This window comes from Artemia franciscana, chromosome 18 (assembly GCF_032884065.1).
Source record: "Artemia franciscana chromosome 18, ASM3288406v1, whole genome shotgun sequence".
Lineage (NCBI taxonomy): Eukaryota > Metazoa > Arthropoda > Branchiopoda > Anostraca > Artemiidae > Artemia > Artemia franciscana.
Genome location: NC_088880.1, coordinates 34,915,072 through 34,927,579, shown reverse-complemented (window position 1 = coordinate 34,927,579; position 12,508 = coordinate 34,915,072). Strand labels below are relative to the sequence as shown.

The 12,508-nt window shown below is 35.1% G+C and overlaps 1 protein-coding gene across 1 annotated transcript in view; it reads left to right on the top strand.

Moving 5' to 3' along the window:
- Positions 1-12,508, top strand: part of LOC136038930 (U1 small nuclear ribonucleoprotein 70 kDa-like) — a 73,287-nt gene that overhangs the window by 4,004 nt on the left and 56,775 nt on the right. Inside the window, exon 2 of the mRNA XM_065722437.1 lies at positions 9,654-9,771. Within this exon, the coding sequence (XP_065578509.1) occupies positions 9,654-9,771 (118 nt within the window). The remainder of the gene's footprint in view (positions 1-9,653; positions 9,772-12,508) is intronic.

Sequence of the window (12,508 nt, the reverse complement as noted above, 5' to 3'; positions counted from 1 at the left end):
GTGTCATTATCTGTTAATGCTGAGATGAACTGCTTATTTAGTATATTAGCTATCTCCTGTGTCACAGATTTTTTTTATCCATCCTTTATAAAATGAATTGCAGAATACCTTCCAGGACTAGCAAAGATGCATACCTCTGAAGCTTCTTAGGGTTAGTTTTTAGTGTAGCTGCCACAGATTCCTTAAACTTTCAGTGGGGCTTCTCTGCTGGCTATGTACCTGTTTATATTCCATTTAATTGTCAGTCTGTTTTATTTATTTTTTTGCATGTATGTATTTCAGTATTTATTTTATTTGTTTCTAGCCTTTTTAATTTCTTTTTAAAGGATTTTTAGTTTCATTTTCTGTTTTATTGAAGAGTGATAATCAACAGGGGCATCGTTGGGAGGGGGGTGAACAACGTTTAGGGGGGCCCAAATAATGTGGCGAAAAAATATTATATATCCCACACCCATTAAATATGCAGCTATGGACCCCTCTTGCCCCCCCCCCCCCCAATAAAATGTTGGAGATTTGCCCCTGATTATCAATAGCTGTTTGCTGTTGAAATTGTTTGCTTTTGTCTTGCTATTTTCTTCGTGACAATTCTAATAATATTTATGCTTATATGAAACAATTCTTAAAACCCATAAAAAAGATTACATATAGCAATAAGAGACTGTATTTTCTGTTTTATTGTCTTTTTTAATGTAGGTGGTAAGTGCTCTTATTATGTTAGAATCCCCAAGAAGAAAAGAGGCAAGTTTTTTTTTCAAGGAATGGCTTTGAAAAATATCCAAATTAAAATCAATTTTTTTTTTACCTTTTTGCTTATATGAAACAATTCTTAAAACCTATAAAAAAAAAGAAAAAAAGAAGACTACATATAGCAATAAGGGACTGTAATTTTTGTTTTATTGTCTTTTTTAGTGTGGGTTGTAAGTGCTCTTATTATGTTAGAATCCCAAGAAGAATATAGGCAATTTTTTTTTGTCTACAGACTTCACAATTTCTCTGCTATTTTGGTGAATTACACTGTAAAAACTTTAGATATGTTCAAGCTGCAGCTATTTCTAGTGGAAACAAGGAGTGGAGGAGTCTAGGAGGAGTGGAAACAACTTCTAGGAATTGCGTTTTTTTTTGTTATAGTATCTTTACTTGAGAAAGTACATCTTGTTTTGAACCAAAGATCTTTATTTACATAATTGTAGGACCCTGGCAGCCTCCTCATCCTTTCTTCATGTAAAAAACTTCAGCTGGAACAACTCTGCAATTTTATTGTCTCATTTTTTAGGATGTTGGTGAGGAAAAACTGTAGAATCTAAGAATATAACACAAATTACAATTACAATGCACATTTCATCAATATGAAATATACAAAAACAGATCAAAACACCAGAAAATCAGGCACTATTTAAAAATTTTGTAGCTAATTCCTCCCTCCCCCTCCTCAATCCCTTTTGCAGATTAGTATATTTTATGTATGGTTTCTTGCACTTCCTGAGAGGGCGAGGGTTCGAATCCTAGTGTACCCAACTATTTAGTTCGGGACAGGGGTCAGTGGCGTGATAAGCTCAGCCAGAGTCGACCTACCTCTAAACAGGAAGGGTGTGTGAAAGCACAGGATGGTTGCCCCCCCCCCCCCCCCCATTGCACTTCCTGGCTGAAGGGTCAAGAAACAGAGATCAGCACCCCTGGTAGGGACTGTAAAGTCTAAAGCTGTACTCTTTACCTTTTTTTGCACTTATTAAATGATAGTAATATTGTTGGAATAATTGTTTGTATTTGTTTTGATTTATGATTGTCTCATTGTTTTTAGTTATACCGCCCTCCAAATAATGACCAGGAATAATTTGGTGATTATAAATACAGCAACATTTTTAAAGGCTAAATGTCCTGGTTTTTTGCTTGTGCTTTACATGATTTAAAGCAGCATTGTTAAAAGACACTAAAAAGAAGTGTTAACTAGGCTCTTAGCAAAGAATTTTTTTTTCATATGACTCAGTTAACCACAACTTATTTTGAAGTTATATAACATTATAAATTATAAATAATGTTATCTATAAATAATTATAAATATTTAATAATATGATATATAATACTGTATAAATAATTATAATACAACATAAATAATTGTAAATAATGAAGTTATAAATAATATTTCACTGATGCATGTTCACATATATATGTTCACATATTTGCAAAAGGGGAGAGGAAAATGACAAGAGCTGTTGGACATGTACATGAATATTTCTTTTACATGCCTGTACATCAGTATATAATAAGTATGAAAATCTTTTTTTTTCTTTTAATCCCTCCTCCCTGGGAAAATCCTCTGATTAACACACTGTCCCAAGTATCAGACCTGTATTAGTCTATACGTCTGTTGCATCATATTTGAGATAATAAGAAGCATAATATTTTTTTCTTTGAGGAATAATATCACAACAGAAAATGGATTTGAAAAGATTCAATAATGGTTAACATAATTAACATTTTAATTGAAAATCTGTTGAAGGGTATGCCAATATTGAATCACCTTTATTTCTAATCTGGGTTTTTGTAACTGGGCAGTGATAAGGGCATTAAGTAAGTCTCATTGTGTCCTAATTCACTTTCAGACTTATAATCACCATATATTGTACTACTAACAACCTGTTGGAGCAAAGCCTTCTTGATGCCAACACAGCACAGAGTTATATCAGTTTCTTGGCAAGTTTTACCTCAACTGTTGCCACTACTCGAGAGAAAAGACCTTGAAACAAACAGTTGTTAGTAGTTGTAGTAATATATTTTTGCTTTCACGGTCAACTCTTATACATTACGTTTTCAGCCTTCTTGGATGACTGCCAAAACTTTATGCTGAGCTGTTCACAAAGGGAGTATCAGCTGGGCATGGTAGACCAGGAGGACCTAAATTGGAGTGAACATAAATAACCCTGCTGAACCTCCCTATGAAAACTGCTTAGCAAGCAGTTTTTGGTTGCTATCTGAGAAGTATGAAAACGTCAGATGCACCCTGTGTAATGGGAATAATGTATAAGTGACGATTCTGTGAGACTGCTCCTCCTTCCATTATATTTGGAGATAATGTTTGGACCATATTCCTGGTGACCTATATTAAAAAAAAAAAAAGAACTGACAATTATAGTCAAATACTCCATGGTTTTTGCTCTGCAAGATTGTCTAAAAACTTCTTTTTATCAATAAGAATGTACAGGTTTAACTTTGACCATTTGGTTTTAAGAATATTTTTCCTATGCTTGGTTCACACTTCATTACTTTACATTGTTTATACTTTTAGAATCTTTCAGGAGATTTTCCAGATCAGAGTTGTATAAATTCTCGAGGCTCCTTGTAGGTTGCTTGATTTATTCCTCTATCGCAGTAAAAAAAATTAGGGCCACTATGAATATAGTCAAAATAGAATTTCAGGATTGAACAGAGAGGATTATTTTCGAGGGATGAAATAACATTGTTTTTGTTGGCACCAGGCGCGTAAGATCCGCGAGTTCTTTGTGCCAGTTGTTTTTAGTACAAAGCAGCTACTACAGTCATCATTTCAGTCATAACTATCTTTGAACTCATTTTCAGCCTTAATAATCAAGCACTTTTTATTGTTCAAAGAAGTATAGACTTCGAAGTTTTTAGACTAGTTCTAACTTCTTATGACATAAAGGGAGAAAAGGGGTTCTTAGGAGTATGAATGTTGTCAATAGGAGATCCTATAACTGGGTCTGTCTACACCTGGGAATGTCTTTGAAATGAGAAATAAAACTAGTTACTCGCTTTTTTTACTTTGTTTTCTGGGGGCTTTAAAAGAAGTACAAACTTTTTGTAGAACACTTTTGAAAACAAGAGAATGCAAAAAAGATTTAAAAAAAAAAACAAGAGTTAAGAGCTCATATGGCACTTGTGACGAGGTCAGAAGAGCCAAGAGCTCATATGGTATGAGCTCTAGCAAAATTCTAAGAATCAATAGATTGATTTAAAAGGAAAATCAGAGGCTTAATGCCGGTCGGGATTTGAAATAAGAGCTCTGAGTCACGAGGTCCTTCTAAATATCAAAATTCATTTAGATCCGATCACCCACTCGTAGTTAAAAATACCTAAATTTTTCTAATTTTTCCTCTCCCTTCAGCCCCCCAGATGGTCGAATCGGGGAAAACAGCTTTATCAAGTCAATATGTGCGCTCCCTAACACGCCTACGATTTTTCATCGTAGTTCAAAAGGTTCTTAGAAGTATGAATGTTGTCAATAGGAGATCCTATAACTGGGTCTTTCTACACCTGTAAATGTCCTCGAAATGAGAGATTAAACTACTTACTTGCTTTTTTTACTTTGTTTTCTGGGGGGTTTTGCTCCTGGGCCACTTGTATCCACTCTAGGTACTGGCATTATAATCCTTTATCCAATACATGAAATAGTTCGCCTTTTCACAGTCACATATTCATGATGACTGCTTTTATTTTGACTACTGTAAGGATTTTTTGATTAATATCCTAACTTGACTGTTCTATTGGGGATAAGGCTGAGAGGGAATTAAAGTTATGAGGTAAATGGGCGCGGTTCTCTACACTTAGTTTGCATGTGCTCTATTGTTTCGTTAAGGATTTTTTGAAAAAGTATCCAGAATAAAACTCTGGGTTTGTCTTTAGAACTACACGTGACAACTCTTTCCAAAAACTACACGTGACAACTCTTTCCAAAACCCCTTGGGACCATTTTTTCAGATTCCAGTGATTACGGTCGCACTTAATGAAAATATAAAAGACTAACAACAAATTGGAGCTATTTGCCTAGGCGCTGGTAGATTCGATCCTCGAAGGGTGGGATGAGTGTCTTGTCAAAAATATATTTGCTGAACTGCCTTTTGATTTTTGGGGTAGGGGTGCAGGTCCAGTCAGAAGATGATATCCTTTTTGAACCAGAGTAACGAAGTTGCTGATTTTTTTTACAGCCTCAATTGTTATAGTACAGGAATTGTCACTTTTCTGGCTTTCGTATTTATTTCGTGCAATGTTAAATAATTGTATAATTTCTGGGTTTTAGTAAAAGAAATTTCATTCAATTTTAAGTCTCCTTTTTTAGGACTTAGTTGTTCTGTAATTTTTTTTTATTACTCCCCCCCCCTTTTTTTACATGTGCGGTTTGGATCATTATTTATTCAAAAAGTGATATGTTGAAAAACACCACAGATGTAGGAAAGCCTGCTACAAAAATACGATCATAATGAAGAAAAAGTATTTAATATATTTACCAAAGTGAAGTTTTTCGGGGGGGGGGGGGTCAGAAGCTTATTTATCGGCCATTGCGGGCGTGCAAAAAGTGGGATAGCGTAGTAGCAATGCTACTTGGCAGTTGTGAGGTGAAACGTATTTTGTTTTCAGAAGTGCAAAGTGTGTTCTGTTCTTGACAAGGTATAGGGGTTATCAGCCCTAATTATGTTAATTTTTGCTCGTTTTGAGTTTGACTCGGCTATTTTCTAGTAATTTCTGTTCGTTTTGAGTTTCATTTATTTGTCGATAGTGACTCGTGGTAGTTTTATGCTTGGAAGATTATTTGACTTTATTTTTAATCATTCTTGGCTTAATGGAGATCTATAATAATGGATATATATATATATATATATATATATATATATATATATACTAAACTGACAATCCACAGCCTTTTTTTGCAGTAAAGTGCAAATTATGTTCTGCTCTTGAGAAGGTATAGAGATTGTTAAAGACATAATTTCCAGACCTTTCAACTATACTGAACCAAATGGCAATCCCAAAATTTTGATTACATGCGTTTTGAGAATTGATGGGTGTAGGGGGGAAGGTCTTTTGCCCTCCAATCACCTTTGAATAATAAAAGGACACTAGCTCTTTCAGTTTCCAATTGAATGAGCCCTTTTTGAAGTTTCTACGAAAACAAATGGCCATCTCAAAATTTCTATCAAATGCATTACGGTAAAATACGAGTTCTGAAGGGAGGGGCGGCTATCCTCCCTCTGATCATTCTGAATCTTAAAAAAGAGAAGTAGAACTTCTTCTTACCAATCCAACGATTCCCCTCCGAAGTTATACAATCACCCTTTCTATGTGTACCTTGTATGCACCCAGGGCATAACTGACCTTGCCCTGGGGGCTGTGGGGGGTTGTCATCCTAAAAGGCATAACTTCCTGTCCTTTCAATTGCGTTGAACAAAAGGGCTATCTCAAAACTTTTATTGGATGTGTTTGGGGAAATAGTGGATGAGGGAGGGGGACTAGTGGCCCTCCAATCGCTTTCGGCTACTAAAAAGGGCAATTGCCCTTTCAATTTCCAATCGAATAATCTGTTTTCAAAGTTTTACAACAAATGGTCATCTCAAAATTTCTATCAGATGCATTTCGGGAAAATACGAGGTGCGGGGGGGATATCCACCTTCTGATCATTTTGAATCTTAAGAAGGGCACTAGAACAACTGGTCTCCAATTAATTGAGTCCATTCGAGAGTATTTATTATCACCCTTTCTATATATACCTTATATGCCCCCAGGACATAACTTCTAATGCTTGCCCTGAGGGCTCTTGGTCGGGTTGCCACCCTCAAAGACATAATTTCCAGACTTTTCAATTACTTTGAACAAAATGCCTATCTAAAAATTTAGATGGGATGGGCTTGATGATATGGTGGGCGTTGGAGGGGTGTTAGTTATCCTGCAATGACTTTCAACTATTAAAAAGGGCACTGGCTCTTTGGATTTCCAATCGAATGAGCTCTTTTTGAAGTTTCTGCGACAACTCCTTCGATACGAAGTGCCCTGGTCTAAAAAAAAGAAAGAGAAAATAATACAGTGTGCCCACATCGCTCTTTACTCAGGCAGCTCTATTGTGCTGCCTTCGATTTTGGAAATATAATATGTGCTCTTCTGTTTTGAGCATAGCCTAACGATAATATATATGCTAAAAGTAAGTATCCATACTACATGATGAAAATACATTGTCAAAATTGATTGGAGGGTAACCAGCCTCCTTCTCGTGCTCTTGTTGCTACCCTCCTAAGACCTTTATATCCCAATGAATTTTTGAAACAGCCATTTTTTTTAGTATAATCAAAAGATTAGATATTTTTGTCACCGGGGATATAAAGAAAGAAAGCTTTTTTTTCTTCAATTGAATCAAAAGTTATATCCTTAAGCTATTGGCCTAGGAGGACCCCCAGTTCAAAAGGAAAATTAAAATTATATATATACTTGTTCCCCCAGAAATGGGGCCCAAGAGTGGGTGAAAAAGGTTTCGAAAAGGCTCATAAACCACGCCTATAAATTTCTGTGGTATAATTCACGGGAGTCCTTGTGCCAAAAGAAACATAATATACAAAAAAAAAATTATCAGCACGGGCCTCAAGAAAGGGTCAGATTTATTTTCCCAGTTGGCAGAAACTTGTGTCCTTTAGTTTTTGGGCTTATAGGATCCCAATGCAGAAGGGAAAATAGAACAAAAGTTTGTTTATTTCGAAAGCAAGACCTGGCAAAAGGACAAAGAAGGGCCAAAATAGTTATTCCCTAATTCCTTGAGATCATGGGGACCTCAATACACAGGGAAAAGAAACTGGAAAAATGGCACTGATTTATCTAAAAATGGGGAAAAAAAACGGCTAAAAGTTTGTTGTTGTTTTTTTTTTTTTTTTTTTTTTTTTTTTTTTTTTTTTTTTTTTTTATTATTATTATTCTGAACGGCTTGGAACTTCAAACTGCAAGGCGTTGGACGAAGAGGACTCTATTGTGTACAAAAAAAGCTCAGTTTGGGGACATGGGTCTTTGGGGTCAGGACTTATTTATTATTATTATTGCTAATGCTTTTAGCAATTATTATTATTATTAATTATTATTATCATTAGCATATTATTATTATTGCTAATGCTTCGTTACTTCTTTACTTTACTTTGGGGACAGGACTGATTTATTTTTTCTTATTGGCTTGAATATTAATAGTTCCTTGGGCCATGGAGACCCCAATGCACAATAAAATGTTGAAATGAAAATTTGGTTTCTCTAAAAACGTGGCCTCGAAAAAAAGGCACTTTCTCTTATTGTTTTTTTTTATATATATTTTTCATTCTAAATAGAATTCACTCCTTAATAAAATTTGCTCAAGTATTATCTGAGTTTATATTCGTTTCCTGATTAGTTGATATCGTTCGTGAACTTCAACTAATTTGTCCCTAATTTTTGTCAAGAAATTATCCCTCTCTGAAAAACTTTTCTGGCTTTGCGGATTCCCAGGAAATATGCAGTATTCTATTGATCTATCTCACTCATTTCTGTCCGTAATTCATCTAAAATTTAATAAGGTAACGCAACAGAAACAGTTTAAATAAAATTAATTTTGGCTTGGACTAAATTCTTAAAGCAGTGTGAACAAAGAAATCAAATACAGTTGAATTAGAAATATTTCCATATTTCTCTTTTAATCAAAAATTAAAATATGTAAGATCCAAGGGCGTAGCCCCAGTATTTTATTGGGGGAGCGGCAAAAGGGGTCCATATCCGGACAGTCAAGGGGAATAAGCTATATAATCTTTTTTCTCCAAATCATTCGAGGTAACAACCCCCTCCCTCCCCCGAAAAATCGTTTCTGGTAAGATCAGATCTTCACGGGTAGGAGTTTTCCCCCTGTCTGCGGTCAACATACCCTTGTGCATGTCTCAAAGCTAAGAATAACGTATGGGTTAATTAATAGGGTTAATTGTTGTTCCTTAGAATTTAGCCTTATTTATTATGGCTTACGGTTACAATTCATCAAATCATTAAATAGAAGAAAACAAGCTTTTTCAGCTGGAAGTAAGGAGCGACATTAAACGAACAAAAATTATTACGTATGTGAGGGGGTTCGCCCCCTCGGCAATGCCTCGCTCTTTACGCTAAAGTTCGAATTTTGTTCCAATTATTTAAAAATGACCACTGAATCACAAATGCCGTTTAATAGAATGAATAGCTCTTTTGAAAGTACTAAAAAGAGCTTTATCGTAAAGAGCGAGGTATTGACGAAGGATCTAATCAGAATTTTGAGGCGGTGACTTTAAGAAAAAATGAGCGTAAGAGAGGGCTTAGGTGCCCTCCAATTTCTTTGGTCACTTAAAAAGGGCACTAGAACTTTTAATTTCCGTTCGAATTCTAGGACCACTTTCCTCCTTTTTCTTAAAAAAAGGAGGTTTCCTCCTTTTCTTTAAAATGAGGCAAATTTAGGTGGAGTTGGGAGTGCAAGGTGGGGGCGGGGTGATGAGTATTGATGATCGATGAAGACTGGATTTGTTATTAGTTTCATTTCATCTTTTTTTATAATATCAATTATTTTGCTATGTTCTTTAATTAAACAATTAATTTAGTTATGTGGACTTTCGCACGACCGCAAACCCTCTTAGGTTTTTCTTCATTGCGAAAGTGCTATTTATTTTATTTAATTATTTTCAATTGTTAAAAAATAGAAGTTGAAGTCGTTGTAACTACTTGTATTAATTAAGATTTACCTTGCCTGGCCTTCAGATTTTAGCGCCAAAAACATATTTGAGCACTAACGGTAAATTTAAGTACTGACGTATTTGAATAATTGCGGTAAGTTAAGAATCATATAGATGAATTTTTAATTGCAGTTTTATTCATTAATCGCAAAAACTAAAAAAAAAAATCTGTTTCAGGATCCAAAAGAAACACCTCCACCCACACGTGGTGAGACAAAGGTCGAGCGGGTAGAGAGGAAAAGAAGAGAAAAGGCTGAACAAGTAGCCTATAAGCTTGAACAGGAAATTGCTATGTGTAAGTTGTACTATTCAAATTTGCTGCCTATTCCAATAGATGGTACTATAGTAAGTTTTGTTCTAGAGCTTAATGGATTTTTTAGCCTTTCAAACTGTTACATATCCTCACCATTGCTCAGCCAACATGTTTAATTTGTATACTCAAACTGATGTCTGTTGGGATAGGGGGTGGGGGTCCTAAACTCTTCCCGTGAGGACACCTGTCAGATGGAATCTACAAGTATTAATTGCACTAGGTGGAAAGTGATGATTTCTCATCTAGGTGTGCCTTTTGGGGGTGAGAAACCAATTGGATCAAGGTGGGTTAAATTCTTGTCATCAAGGTTTGCCTTTTGGGGGTGAGAAACCAATTTATCTTGTCATCAAGGTATATTAGAAAATTTGTGGGATGTTGACTGAACTTGTCAGATGTAGCATTTGCTGTACTAGCTCTGTCTTTTTTTAGTCAAGGATCTATTCAGCCACCTTGGTAGAGGATGAGCTCTGATTCAAAATGCTTGTCGTCAAGACAGCCTCCACAAGTAGTTGCCAGGTGTCAATTCAACTCTTTGGGGTTGTTAGAACTAGTATGGTAATTGTCTCTTTCGGGAGTCTGGATGAAGTCATTAGATCTCTTTTGCAGACAGGAACAGGGAATTCTTTAAATTTTTTAATGTTTAAACTTAAAACTGATTTTAATTAGTTTTTCGTTAAAATAAAATAAAGTAAAATATGAGCCCTTATTTCTTAGTGCCTGACATCTTTGAATACTGATTGTAGGTTTTAATTGATTTGTTTTGAAAAAATATTCATGGTAAACCGTTTTCGTTCTTTGTGCAAAACCACAATTTTTTGTATTTTCTCTTTTTATTGCTTGCAACTTCATCAGAGACTGGATTGTTAGATTACCAAGTTTAATCCAGTTTAGGAACGTTATTCATATTCATCAAATGATCTTGGTTTAAATCTAGATTGGTTACCTAACCAATCTAGATATATTACTTAATAAATTCTTGAGAGACCGAGTGCTATTAGTAATATAATGACTAATTATGGCTAATTGATAATAATGGCTAATTATGTGGTAACGAATCAACCCAAAGCTCACCAATAGTTATTACTGTTGCTAAATTAATTGTTTTGTTTCAAATTTCTGCCGAAGTTAACAGCTTAATTTCATTGTTTGAGCTACTAATTTTAACAGCTGCACGATTTATGAGAGCTTAATGACAACCAGTAAAACTGGTTTTATTATTCGGTGTCAGTTTGATATCATTTGATATCAATTGATACCATTTAATATTAATATCATGTAGTGTCAATTTGCATTTATTGTAGCTGTAGATCTAGTGGTATTATCTGGCTTTTTTAGTTGTTTGGGATCAATTTGCTGTTTTAAATGAAATGTTCAATAAAAAAGAAAAACATGACAAATAACGAGAAAACTGAATTGGTCATTTGATATTAATTGATATCATCACTTGAAATACTAGTTAGTTATTTTGTTTCCCGTAACCCTTTGTCACCAAATGTTTTCAAACAGTTCGTGGCAACAAACTGTAGTAAGGAGCGACCCGGCTCAATAGTAACCAAAACTCTAAAAAATGGATTTTTGACACCAATAGCTACATCAAAAGAATCGCATTTTAATGCTGGTTTTAAATATATAAGTTTCATCAAGTTTAGTCTTACCCATCAAAAGTTACGAGCCTGAGAAAATTGCGTTATTTTAGAAAATAGGGGGGAACGCCCCCTAAAAGTCATAGAATCTTAACGAAAATCACACCATCAGATTCAGCGTATCAGAGAACCCTACTGTAGAAGTTTCGAGCTCCTATCTACAAAAATGTGGAATTTTGCATTTTTTGCCAGAAGGCAGATCACGGATGCGTGTTTATTTGTTTTTTTTTTTTTTTTTTTTTTTTTTTTTTTTTCCCAGGGGTGATCGTATCGATCCAGTTGTCCTAGAATGTTGCAAGAGGGCTCATTCTAACGGAAATGAAAAGTTCTAGTGCCCTTTTTAAGTGACCAAAAAAATTGGAGGGCACCTAGGCCCCCTCCCACGCTAATTATTTTCCCAAAGTCAACGGATCAAAATTCTGAGATAGCCATTTTATTCAGCGTAGTCGAAAAACCTTATAACTATGTCTTTGGGGACGACTTACTCCCCCACAGTCCCCGTGGGAGGGGCAACAAGTTACAAACTTTGACCTTTGCTTACATATAGTAATGGTTATTGGGAAGTATACAGGCGTTTTCAGGAGCATTTTTTTTGGTTTGGGGGAGGGGTGGAGAAGAGGGGGATATGCTGGGGGAACTTTCCTTGGAGAATTTGTAATGGGAGAAGAAAATTTCCATGAAGGGAGAGCAGGATTTACTAGCATTATTTAAAAAAAAAAACAATTAAAAAATAAATGTGAAAAAGCTTTTTCAGCTGGAAGTAAGGAACAGCAATAAAACTTAAAACAAACAGAAATTATTACCCATATGAGGGGCTCACCTCCTTCTAATACCTCGCTCTTTACGCTAAAGTATTTTTAGTAATTTCAACTACTTATTCTACGGCTTTTGTGATTCAGGGTGTCATTCTTAATGAATTGGGATAAAATTTAAGCTTTAGTGTAAAGAGCGAGGTACTGACGATGGGGCGAATCCCCTCATATATATAATAAAAACATGAGAATACAAAAGTTCTTTACGTAAGCTAATTTATAAGTTACGTAAATCTTTTACCAATAAAAAGATTCGTAAAAAAT